Source organism: Magnolia sinica, chromosome 6 (genome assembly GCF_029962835.1).
Source record: "Magnolia sinica isolate HGM2019 chromosome 6, MsV1, whole genome shotgun sequence".
Taxonomy (NCBI): Eukaryota; Viridiplantae; Streptophyta; class Magnoliopsida; order Magnoliales; family Magnoliaceae; genus Magnolia; species Magnolia sinica.
Genome location: NC_080578.1, coordinates 69,315,089 through 69,328,861, shown reverse-complemented (window position 1 = coordinate 69,328,861; position 13,773 = coordinate 69,315,089). Strand labels below are relative to the sequence as shown.

Sequence of the window (13,773 nt, the reverse complement as noted above, 5' to 3'; positions counted from 1 at the left end):
TTTAGAGCATTTTCTGAATTCCCTGAAACTCCCAATGTCTTTCTTCTAGATTCTTCGCTGAGAATTAGACCAACCACATCATCAAATTTCAGCTTTGTCGACCCTAAAGAATTGCTCACAGCAATCACCAAACCATCCCAACTGTTTGGCAAACTGGACAAGATTAATAACGCCCTAACCTCGTCCTAAAAAAAATGCCAACGGATTCTAATTAGCTCGTGACTGTATTGAACTTATTTAGATGTTTAGTCATGCTCCCACCTTCTGACATATTCATGTTGAATAGTTATTTCATAAGATGAACCTTATTAGACGCTGAGGGTTTTTCATACATCGAAGCTAGGACTTCTATTAATTCTTTTGTGGTTTTTACCTTGGATATATTGAAGGCGACGCTCTTAGATAAAGTGAGTCTGATTGTTCTTAAAGCCTTCTGACCCAATAAAAATCATTCATCATCTGTCATCTTCTCTGGTTTCTTCTCTTTTTCTCCTAGAGGAATATAGAGGTCCTTCTGATACAGATAATCCTCCATCTACATCTTCCATAAGGCAAAGTTTGAATCATCAAACTTCTCAATTCTAGTCTTCCCTTCTTCCGTCATCTCTCCCACTTGAACTAAACCAATAACTTTAATACCAGTTGTTGCGCAGCATGTCAACAACACTAGTGAACCGAGATCCAATCTCCGGTATCACCCATAAATGATAAACAAGAAGAAATATAATCTATAAGTAGAATCAAAGCATACCAAACAAACCACGAGACAAAATATGCGTGGAAAAACCCCAAACAAGGGTAAAAATCCACGGGTGCAAATTTCCACTATGAAGAAAACAAGATTACAAGCAATATACTAACCATTTTCCCTTGGATGTATAGAAAAAACCCTTTGCATACACCTTAGAATAATTCCCATAACCATAGAAAAGCACTAGGGACCCCAATTTATAGTTTCGGCAACTTCCCTTTCGCACCTCTATGAAAAACCCCTCAAAATTACGCAGTTCGTGCAAAATCTAAAAATGAATCTGCATAACCTCGACCGGTCGAGCAGGCTCCTTAACTGGTCTAACGGACTTGTCCAGATGTGGCTCTACATCTCAACATAGTCATGGGTGTGTACATATTAGTCTTCGTGGGAGCCTTTAATAGGAGTAAACCCAGGTCATTAGACTAGAACCAAAGCATTTGGTTAGCTGATAGAAAACTAACTAAAGTTACTTGTGGGAGCCTCTAACGAGAGTGTACATGCAAATATTAAGTAGGTTGTAAAGGTTAGAGGTGAATCTGATTTAAAACCTCTGATAATGACTACCGATACACTCTAAGAGAGAGTGCATTCACCGGGAATGGAATAAAGAAATTGAACCACCATACATGCTTGTGTTTAGAATTGTTTTAGCACATTTCTTATTATGCTTATGCAATTGATTTGTTGAATTATATATATGCATGATTAGATGAATGCTAGAAATTGAATAGTTTTCATATTCCACACACATGTACACTAATGTTTATAGACTAATTGCTTAAATTAGAATATCAATTGTAGTATATTTGATTAGACCCACTATTAGCTCAGAAGCCGTAGTTGCAATTTTCCTTACTTAGTTTAATTAGTAAATTAATTTGAGTTAGGAAATTGAAATTAATTGGTAAAATTTTATTTGGTCCTAATCACCTCCTAGGACATAACCTTCATTCCTTAGCTTCGCCAAGCTTCCGCACATACTCGTGGTATCCCACCATGCAATTTTAGGTCTCGTACTCATATCCATGATTGAAATCATTTCTTCTTAGTATTTGACACAAGGATGCTTAGGTGAGTAATTCTTCAACTTCACATATTTCAAAATTTTTTCTCCTATCAATTTCTTCAAGGGTAGACGACCTATCATTCATCTAACTCATTTTCTCATGAAATTATTCAAATTGCTCCTCTTATTATTGTATGGCTCTCATAACATCACTCTAGATCTCAAAGGTCATTTGAAGATTCTATGGAGTCCAGCTTCTAGTGGATACTAACTAATTGGTATCAAGTGGGGTGGGGAAGTGGTCCAAGTGATTTTTTATTTTTTAAGGGTAGAATTATAGAACCTAGTTACCTGGTTATTTTCGGGTTGTTTATGAAATGATTTAAGACAAAGCTTTGGATCTTTAATCAAACTTTTTGTGCTTGGACGAATTAAAAGAATGTAATGGTATTGATTATAGGCAAATATAGAGTATTATTTATATTAAAGGTTGTTGGACTGAAAGGTTCACAATGCTACATGTTACGTAAGAATGTGGGAATCATTCTGTAATTGTTTGTAGGTGGTTTTGGATATAATGTATAGGATTTAAGGGGTAGCCGTTTGGCAATTGATGACTTGAAAGGTTAAAGTTATGCCTCAATGGCTGTTTATGGCCCTACAATGGCGGATAGGGATCCTAAACTATAATTGGGGTTGTAGATGGAACTAAGGCTGGAAGTGTGTAACAAAGGCTGGGAATAGGGCTATTGTTGGGGTTCAATGAAGAAAAAGGGGTGTATAGGGTTGCTAGATTGTGGTATTTAGTATGGTTTTGATGTTTAGGGTTTGTAGTTAGTTTCCTATGTCATAAGAGTGATATGATTAGACTTCAAGACTGAAATCTTCCAGAAAACCTAAATTACAACAAGCCACCTACAGAAGATCAACAGAAAAAGAAATTTCAAAACTGCAGCAAAAGCTAGAGAAAGGTGCAAAAACCCCAGTATAACAGGCTACAGGGGCAATGTCACTATGTAGATTTAGTGAAAAGATAAAAAAGAAGAAGAAAAAAAAAAAAAGGCCCAAGTGCAACTTTCTCTGATTCAAATTAGTGCATAGCTAGATCCAAGGAACTAGTTTGTAGAAATCTAGAGGCCACTAACCAGTCTTGCAGCTAGGGAAATGACCATAAATCCAAGTAACAGTACAACCAAAATAGATGAAGGAAAAGACGCTTTTCTTCCCTCATCCCACCAAAAAATAAAAAGGAAAAGGAAAATTTTCCACCACAAAAGAACATAATTCTTTATTCAATTCAAATTTCCATAGGAAGGGTGGCTATATTGATGGCTATACAATAGGAGCACATGGCTTCAAGGAGGTGTCTGTTCTCTCTCTACAACACTTTTCTGTTAGGGAGTATATGAACAAGTGGTTTGAGATTTAATATAATTGTTAAGTAAATAGGTTTGAAAATCAATGGAAACATACTCCCCACTATTATCAAAATGTAGACCTTGACTTTTGCACCGAACTGAGAAACCATTTTATAAAATCCAAAGATGGAGAAACCTTCATCCTTAGATTTCATAAGACAATTTTGAACTCTCTACAAGCTTAATAAGCATCAACTACACTAATATTCAAAAGGAGCATGCACACAATTTAGATGAAGTAAAAGGTTAGACAAGAGAGAATACTAGGATTGTATATTTGTTATAATTGAAAAGAAGGAAAGTATTCAAACATCAGATGAATGAATAAATGAATACAATCAAAAGATATAGGGGATTAAATTAATATCTAACAAGTAACACGGCCAATGATACATCTTATATATGTTGTGCTGAATGAAGAAGTGCATATTAGAATAATTTTTGAAAGTATGAAGGTAAGATAAACCTGCTAAGCAAATCACGTTCTATTTGAAGATCAAGATCCTTAGATCCACTCCTAGCACGGGTTCCAGCTAAAGCCTCGCTTGAAACGTTAAGATGTTTTCGATGAAATAGTTGCTCTGGCTATTAAAAAAGTTTCCATACAACAAAGAAAGTAGTTAGAATTAGACCTAGCTACTTAATTCAATCATAATTTATGATTATGATTAGGCATATGCAAGATATTAATTACTGCTAAACATAATATTCTATGGTTGGTACCAAAACGCTCTAGAATAAGCAAGATCTAGATTTTACTTCACATGACATGCATGCCTTATAGTTTTAGAATAAATTTACTTATCAATTATATAAAAGACATTTAAGTCAACAGAAAAGCCCACAATATGAGAAGTCAATAGGGTTCTGAATCTTCTGATGCAGAGAAAAAATAGTGTGTGAATTCACTAGTCTGTGCAAGTGGGGGAGCATGGTTTGGTCATCGAGACCATTCATCTTATTAGCTACATCATAGATGGGGAATGCCCTAAACTTTTTCCCATCTCTTCAAATTCTATCCTATAAAATTGGATGGTTAGGAAAAAACTCCAGCGACATTTCAAAAAAGAAGGCCAAGAATCGGGTGGTTAGGATCAAACTATCTGGAATATTTTTGGGAAATCCCTCACACATGGAGGGGCCATGCGAAACCATGGGACCCATGTGTATTGACTAGGTGCCCCGAGACATTATTTGCATCCTGATGCATTAGGACCTTATAACTTCTCCCATAACAGGGAAATATAGCAGAACTACCCACAAAAATATTAGGTTATAAAAATATCAATACTCTGTAATCCACAAAAAATATCAGGTTATAATGGCAAAAGATAAGAAATAGAAAATCATGCATTAATTCAACAAAAGAAACTGATTAAAGCTTCCAAAATCAAGAGAAAAAAGAGTAGTTTTTTTTTTTTTTTTTTTTTTTACCAAAGGAATAAACTAATTAACACATTTGGTTGGTTGGTTGGTTGAAAGAGTTGTTCAACAAGATTGTAAGATTGAAGAAAATGCCAGACACATGGAGTAAAAGTATTGGAGTTGCACTAAATATCATGGATTGAACTTACAAACCGCGTTATGAATCTTTGGGAGAGGAAATGAGCAAAGATTAAGGCACGAGGTGAATGTATTAGAAAATTAGTTTGATTTTATGCCTAGGAAGTCATCCACTAAGGCTATTTTCCTACTTAGAGAACTAAAGGAGAGATATCGGGAGAGGAATGATCTCCACTTGGTCTTTGACTTACAGAAAGCATATAACATGCTCCCCTGGGAGTAAATCTGGTGGGTGTTAGGAAGAAATGAGTTTCAAGAGGATATATTAACATGATTAAATATGTCTATGAGGGAGTGGAAACAAATGTAAGGACTACTAGCGGAGACACAAGTGAGTTTTCAATTATTGTAAGCTTGCACCCAAGATTGTCATTAATGCTTGTACTTTTTGGGATTGGGTTATAAACGAGTTAACAAGACATTTTCACGATACATGTTATTTGCAGATAACATATTTTTAATTGAAAAGTCAAGGGAGGAGTAAATACAAAGCGAAATTTATGGAGAGTTGCTTTAGATTTTTTAAAAATTTTAACAGGTTAAACTAAAACAGAGAATATAGAATGTAATCATAGTTACAACATGAGTGAAGACAAGGAATTAGTTAGCATTTGTAACGACCTTGGAATTTTTGTGCTGATCTTTCCTTAAGTAGTTGTTTTGGGGTAATTAGCGCTTTACTCGATTGCTTGTGAAATCCGCATCAATCACTTTAAATTGTATCTGCATGGCTCTAAACGTGTAGATTAGTGAGCGCTACGTTACTCTGAAATCTGGGATCCATCGCTAAATCCAGTTGTTCTGGGAAATTTTTGGAAGATCTGGATCGGACCTAGACCGCGCGTCGAAAGTCCGATGGCGATGATCTTAGGTTGTCGCGGTCACCGAGTTGGGCTTGGTCATCCCCTCGAAAATCAAGTCGATCTGATGTTCTGGGTCGATTTGCTTGAGCTCGGAGTGAAGAGTGTGAGAACGGTTGGAATTTATTAAGCTTTTATTGAAATCTGAGTCGTGTCGCTTGCGCGACGATTTTAAGCTATCTGACCGTTGGATTCTGACCCAATTTCACCCTCTGATCAGGATAGTTGGCCCAGGCATATCCTAGTGCTTGTGGACCTGATCGAGATTCCGTGACCGTTGAATTGAGTGTGGTCCGCCATGGCTGATCTGAAGAGCCGGTCGGTATGAAAACTCAGCTTGACCTAGATCCATGGTCAAGGAGCTTAAGTCCGACCTTTCGTGGTTATAGGCCCACCAGAAGTGCTTCGTTGGATCGAGAAAGGCTTACTTTGGTTATAACCTAAGTATACCTTGACCCTGGGGTTATTTTCATCAAGTTAAGGCCTATTTATAGTCCTTAAACCCTAGCTCTCTTTTCCATACGATTTTCTCTAACCCTAGCTTGGAAAGAGAGTGAAAAAGAGAGAGAAAGTGAGAGAGATAAGTTGGTGAATCATCTTGATTTCTTCCTTGTTCATCTTCATCTTTGAACCTTCACTTTGAATCGTTCCTCTGACGATTCTGAGTTCTTTTGGGGTAAGTTAACCTAACCCTAACCTGTGTTAGAGCTTAGACTAGACTTGGTGTTGTTGTATCTCATTTCTATCCTTATTTTAGGGTATTCTAACGCCGTTGACGAAGACAACTTGTCTAAATCAGTTCGGTGTTCCTTTCTTTGCTTAAGGTGAGGACTTTAAGTGTATAGGTTATGGTTTTCAAGGCTTTCAACGCCAGTTAGTGATTTATTCTTGTTATGGATGAGGTTTCACATACCAAATGTTATGTTTACATTGCTTTCCTGATATGCATGTGGTATATTGAGATTTGTGTATTCTATGTATATTTATAAAGTACCGTATACGTATAAAATATGCACTTGTGTTTGTCATGATTATTTGTCATGTATGTATGCTAGATGCATGTATGACGACTCCTTAGTAAAAGGAATTGTCTAAGTGCATGTATTCCAACATACGTCATGTATGTTGTTCCCTGTATACTAAGTGTTTGTAGAAATGCATGAATGATCTAAGTGTAACTTATTACACTTGTTGTGGGCGTTGAGAAGTGATTCTCAATACTCCTATTGATGCGCATGATTTCCTTTATGCAGTTACTTTCCAAGTTATTTAAATTCAAGCATCTCCTGTGCTTACATTTATGTTAAGTTGATATTCTTCAGATGCGTATGTGCCACGATTTGAGTTGTTGTTTCATTACTGTCTTACAATCCATATGAGTATCTGTAGTAGTGTAAGGTGTTTGGGACTATGCCTTAGTCCAGGAAATCGGTAATTGACCTTATATACGTGGTTGAGATTGCTTTCGCCATGTAGGACATATTAGACGAACCCGAGTCGTATTAGAGTTGTCGGTAGTGGTTTGGCCACGCGGAGTGTTTGCGCACTCCATGTCGCTCAATTCAACGTGCGCTTGTGCTAGTCGAGTTCGTCAAATAACCCGATTGTCCGATGTATGTTAACCATGTATGGACGCTATTGCTTGAATCTAGGGTACCGAACTTACCAATGACATCCTAATAACCATGGTACCTGATCCGCTAAGACTCATGAGCCGGACATGGTGGTATGGGACACCGTGGTCGAGCTGTCGGCCTACGCTGGGGTGACGAGCCTCCTCGTAGTGACCAATGAGCAACTAAACTCGTGAGCCGATTATGGTGGTATGGGACACTATATTCGTGCTGTCGGCCTACATTGATTGGTGACGAGCCCTTTGTAGTGACCTCGAGCATACCTGGATACCGCAAGGAGGTGACGAGCCAAATTGTGGTAGGAAAGGCATGAAAGGCGTGCATTGATTGGTGACGAGCCCTTTGCTACGACCTCAAATGTATGATCGTATGATATGTCTAGGATTGACGACCCTAGTATGGATTACTGTTTGGATGGTGATATGGGGAAGGTATCTTAGCTTCCCAATCCTGCTGTGTGAAACGGACTAATAACAACTTGGTAATCATATCCATGCACCGCATTTGCATGTGCTTTGTAGATGTGGCGCACTTTGAGGCGATGTCATGCGTAACGTAAGATGAAGACGCTGAGGGTGTACACGTGAGGGCACGCATCATACCGCATTCATACTTGCATTAACAAGAGTACTTAGGATTTATTTAATTGTCCTGCTTTATCATTACTGTTTGATTGAACTGATAACATGTTAACCAGTGCCTTATTGTTCCACTGAGTTGATCACTCACTCCCACGTTTCTGGGGCGGTATTACACACCCACCAGACTATCTTAGGCCCTGATGTTGCAGATGTGGATGCGATGTCTGAGGCAGAGCGGGAGCTGGATGACGACGAGGCTGCCTTCTCCTATATGAAGTTTTCAAACGGGTTCTAGCGAGCCTCGGTCTGTTGCGTGGGATCTTTGGGATTATTTTTGGGATCTTAAATGACGTAACTTGATACTTATAATTTTGTTAAATAACACTTTTATTCGATCTGGCTTGTATATGTAATTCAGGGATTTACACTTGTACACATATTTTGCTATAAGTCTTCCGCTTGCTTTATTCACTTGTCCCTGAATCATATTTGTGTTTGGGCTTAATCTATTCCATGTTTTATGCACTAATACAGTCAACATACATCTCTCATTAATTATGTTGCATAAGTGATGTTTTGGAACTCGGGAGCTGAGTTATGCTCGACACCCGAATTTCAGGGCGTTACAAGTTGGTATCAGAGCATGATCTAGATTAAACCGGACCTGGGTTATGGTCACACACCGCACGTTGTCGCCACTTTAGTGTATGTGGGTGCGGGTCTATCATCGCTTTGTGTTTGTGCTCCGTAGTTTCTATCGGCGAAGGTTTTCTGGAAACGTTCGCCGAGATCGAGTCTGTACTCTTACCTGATCACACACAGTGACTCGAAACCTTTCCTAGACCCTCTATTAATGAGTGTAGACGGTCTATCTTCCCTTTTTTCATCTTTAAACCTTCCGAAAATCGCTGTTTGAACCAGATTTCTGTCAGAATGACCCGATAGGCTTCAAACTACGCAAGGGGCCATTTGGGGCATTTCCTGTGGGACCCAAGGGGGGACCACATGTTTTGGACCATGGGGGACCAGGAGGGCCTCGCCAAATCGGCGAGGCATCGCCGATATGTCCAGAGACCGGCGATGCCATTGCCGGTTCGGCGAGGGATCGCCAGTCGCCGGGCCGACGCGGGCTGATTGTCCATAGGCCTTGTGTGGCCCACCCCTCCATGGTTTTGCCTTTATATCTTTTTCTTTAACCTATTTCCTTCACAAAACCCACCCCCAAGCTCTCCCTTTCTTCAAAAACCTCTCCAAATCCTCTCAAATCTCTCCCAAATCTTCATCTTCCTCCCATTTTCGTGCAAACCCATCACCCCATTTTCAAATCTTCCTTTCCATTGCTGATTTCTCCTTCTTTCCTTCTCATTTGAGCCCTTGCTTTCCCTATTTGGCTAATAGTTGTGTGGAAGCTTCACCATCTTCCTATTTCTCTCTTTCTCTCATTCCCCATGGCCCTCTTTGAGATTGTGACGGCCATCTTTTCCATTTCTTCCCTTCTTTCCTTGATGGGGAAGAAGAGAGCGCCCGTGGATGAAGCCAGGCCGAGCCGCCCAACCCGTGCACGGAGGCCGAGAGGTGCCGCCGCTAGCACGTCCGCCACGCGCGAGTTCCAGACGAAGCGTGACCTCGATCCTCGAGCTCCCGTTAGTAGGACTTTGTTGGCGGAATTGTCGCATGGAGTCTATAAGGGGCGTAGAGTCCTTTTTGAGGCTCATGTTGATCGGCGGCTCTTTGGTGAGTTCTTCTTGTTGGAGAGCCTAGAAGGGGCTAGTTGGGGTCCCTTGTTCGAAGGCGAGTATCGCGCGAATGCTAGCACTGTTCGGGCCTTCTATGCCAACATTCTGGAGCCTTCGCTGGATCCTCTGCAGTTCAAGATTTTCTGTGGTAGCGGTCGAGTTGGTATTGTCAATGTTGCTTTGATATCCCGACTCTTGAAGGTGCCACTTGGGGAAGTGCATGCCAGCGAGAAGAATGTGGACAGTGTGCGCGAGAGGGATCGTCGCACCCGATTCTTGTGTGGTCGTCTGGTTGAATGGCAGCCGAATAGGAGTCTTCTGGCTTCTTTCATGACGGACGACTTCCGTTTGCTTCACCACATCTTTACGTTCAATGTATATCCAAGGTGGAGCAACCGCAGCGAGTGTACGCGCCTGATGGTGGATTTTCTGTATCAGGTGGGGCAGGATGCGAAGTTGTGTGTGCCAACGTACGTCCTGCGTCAGATTATTCTCATCGCTCGTTCGAGTAGAAGGACCGAGTCTCTTCCCTTTGGCCGCCTCATTTGCAAGATCGCACATGAGTTTGGCTATAGGCTTGGAGCTGAGAAGCCGGTCCCCGTTCGTTATATCAATTTGAGGACTCTCAAGCTGATGGAGGTTGGTTCTAGTCGGCTTGCCTCAGAGGGTGAGGCTGAGTCTGAGAGCGGTGACGATGAGAGTTATGCTGAAGGTGGTGCGAAGTCTGAGGAAGAAGCAGAGCAAGACGAGGAAGAGATTGAGGCACAGGATTCGAGTGATAGCTCTCCTCCTGTGGTGCCAGAGCTGGGCGCAGAGCAGATTGCCAGAGATGCCCGTCTTACACGGCTTGAAGAAGGGCAAGCTGCTTTACGCCAGGAGATGGTTGATCTTCGAGGCTTTGTTAAGCATAAGTTTAAGAAGATGTCTCGGACTTTGAAGTCTATCCTGTGTTGTTTGCAGGATAAGTGTGCTCTGCCTCCATCTCCTGATTCCGACGAGTAGCATCGTCGTGGCCGTCTTTGCTTTGTTTGTGTTTTCTTTCTGTGTGTAGCCGTTGTTGGCTTGTAGTTATAGTGTTGTAGTTTGTAGTTGTTGTAGTTGTTTGTGGTTGTGGTAGTTGCTGTGGTTGATGAAGTGTTAGATGTTGTTGTTTTCATGCTTTCCTAGTCGTGATTCATGTATTGCTGCACTACTTGTATTGCGACGATTTTGATTAATGGAATGCATGTTGTTTGTCTTTGGAGTTGTGCTGTGTTATTGTGTGGATGGATTATGTGACTTAGAATCTGACAGGTTGCATCCTTTGATTTAATGTAGGGATGCCTCCTAAGGGTTCGAAGACTTCGGCCCGTCTCTCTCTGATTGAGTCGCTTGCTGGGGTTCCTCCCTTGAGCGATAGCCAGTCGGATCCGCAGGCGGGTCCATCTCGTGCCGGTGTTGGGTCGACACCGATGGCTCCTCCAGTCACACCCTCGGTTCCTGAGCCGAGCCGTGCACCTTCATCTACTCCACCTGTTGATAGGTTTGAGCAGATGATGCTGTTGATGCAGCAGCAGCAGCAGTAGCAGCAGGAGTTCCTCTCCTCCATGGCTGGCATCTTTGCTCAGTCAGTAGGGGCGACTCCACCTGTTTCACCTATGCCTCCATCTGGGAGTGCCAGTGCCAGTGTCAGTGCCAGCGGCACATTCGAGCGATTTCAGCGCTTGCGACCTCCTACTTTTGCGGGTTCTCATAGACCCGAGGAGGCCGAGTATTGGATTGACCACATCTCTAAGATGCTGAGACCGTTGCACTGCTCTGAGGTCGAGCAGGTTGAGCTTGCCACCTTCATGTTTGAGAAGGAGGCCAGTTTGTGGTGGGACAGTGTGCTTCGCACTGTCGAGGAGGACTTCGTGTGGTCGTGGCAGGCGTTTGAGGCGCGCTTCCACGAGAAGTATTTCCCGGTGACGTACCGACATGAGAAGGAGAGTGAGTTCCTTCGCCTCCGCCAGGGAGGGTTGTCGGTTACGGAGTATGAGAACCGGTTTACTGAGTTGGGGCGGTATGTTCCTTTTGATCTTGGGTGATCAGCCGATGAGGATGCAACATTTTTCTGAGGGACTGAGACCTGAGATCCGATCGAAGATTTGCTGTGCTAGCATTTCTTCTTATGCGGAGCTGGTGAGCATGTCCTTGCGAGCAGAGCAGGACGGAGATAGGGCATCCCGCATGCGAGCACCGATGGTTCCTAGGCCGCGACCGGACTTTCAGGGTGCACCTTTCCTTGGCAAGAGGCCGCGAGTTGATTCTCCTCCGAGGCGTTCAGCGCCGCCCGCTTAGCAGATGAGAGCTGATCTTAGATGTTCTTATTGTGGGAAGGTGGGGCACTTGGACCATTTCTGCTTTTCCCGTATGCGAGCAGGTGGTTTTACTCCACCGCAGAGGGTTAGCCGTCCGATGCCTTCGGTTATTTCTCCTCCTCCTCTTCGATCAGCGCCAGCTCATCCATCCTTCGGACCTGCAGTTCCAGGTTTCAGGCCACCTCAGCAGCCCATGGTTCCTCCGCCGAATCGTCAGCAGCAGGCTCGTGTTCATGCGCTTTCAGCTGAAGCGCCTATGTCTGACTTGGTGCCGAGGTCCTTTGAGGTGACAGCGCATATTGAAGGTATTCCCGTTTCTGTGTTAGTGGATACAGGGTCCACTACTTCTCTTATTTCTTATGCGGCAGTTAGGCGTTTGGGTTTGAGATCTGTTCCTATGCAAGGAGTGACGCTTACTACCGCTACGGGGATGTCCTCTGCTTTGGGCAAGCGTTGTATGGATTGTTTGGTCGATCTGGGAAGTGGATCGATCCGTGTTGATTTGCTAGTCGCACCGCTTTATCACTACGATATTATTATGGGTATGGATTGGCTCACGAGGATGCGAGCTGAGATTGATTATGAAGCTAGATCAGTGACGATCCATGGACCTGAGGGCGAGATTGTTACTTTCCCAGTTCAGGTCAGTTACCCTCTTCGTATTGATTTTTATTCTTCTCTGTTGGAGAGTTCGGCCGATTTGGCGTTGGTTAGTACGCCGGTAGTTCAGGAGTTTGAAGATGTGTTTGAGTCGATTCCTGAATTACCTCCTCAGCGTGAGATTGATTTTGCTATCGATCTTATGCCTGGTGCGGCGCCCATTTCCTTACCCACCTATCGGATGCCTCCGAGTGAAATGGAGGAGTTGAGGAAGCAGATAGATGGTTTGCTGGAATTGGATTTTATTCGGCCCAGTGTGTCTCCTTGGGGAGCACCTGTTCTGTTTGTGAAGAAGAAGGATGGTTCCTTGCGATTGTGTATTGATTATCGCAGGTTGAATTTGGTAACTGTGAAGAATAAGTACCCTTTGCCCAGGATTGATGATCTGTTTGATCAGTTGAAGGGGGCACGGTACTTTTCGAAGGTTGATCTGCAGTCAGGGTATCATCAGTTGCGCGTCAAGGATGGGGACGTGCAGAAGACCGCTTTTAGGACCAGCTTTGGTCATTATGAGTTCCTTGTGATGTCGTTCGGTCTGACGAACGCACCGGCCGTGTTCATGGATCTGATGAACAGGGTGTTTCGGCCATTCCTGTATCGATTCGTCATTGTCTTTATTGATGACATTTTGATTTATTCAGCGAGCCGGGCAGAGCAAAGGAGCACTTAAGAGCGGTTTTGGATACTCTTAGGAAGCATCAGCTCTTCGTACAGTTCAAGAAGTGTGATTTCTGGAAAGAGGAAGTCAAGTTCCTAGGACATGTGGTGTCCAAGGAAGGAATAGCCGTCGACCTTGCCAAGGTAGCTGCAGTGCAGGACTGGAACAATTACTGAGGTGAGGAGTTTTCTGGGTCTTGCAGGCTATTATCGACGCTTTATTCAGGACTTCTCGAAGATTGCCAGACCATTGTCGCAGCTGACACGGAAGGATTTGAAGTTTGCTTGGAGTGAGCAGGCGGAGTTAGCTTTTCAGGAGCTGAAGGATAAGTTGACGTCCGCCCCTGTGCTAGTATTGCTAGAGCAAGGGGTTAAGTATATTATATATACTGACGCCTCTCGCGTTGGTCTGGGTTGTGTCCTTATGCAGAAGGACAGGGTGATTGCTTATGCTTCACGTCAGTTAAGGAAACACGAAAAGAATTACCCTACGCACGACCTGGAATTGGCAGCTATCATCTTCGCATTAAAGCTTTGGAGACATTACCTCTATGGTGAGGAGTTC

At 42.8% G+C, this 13,773-nt stretch overlaps 1 protein-coding gene across 2 annotated transcripts in view; it reads right to left on the bottom strand.

Annotated features, from left to right (window-relative positions):
• The window catches only part of LOC131248838 (isochorismate synthase 1, chloroplastic-like), a 136,795-nt gene that overhangs the window by 58,617 nt on the left and 64,405 nt on the right, over positions 1–13,773 (bottom strand). For both annotated transcript variants that reach the window (XM_058249316.1, XM_058249317.1), the window contains exon 9: positions 3,645–3,763. In XM_058249316.1, coding sequence (XP_058105299.1) covers positions 3,645–3,763 — 119 coding nt within the window. The remainder of the gene's footprint in view (positions 1–3,644; positions 3,764–13,773) is intronic.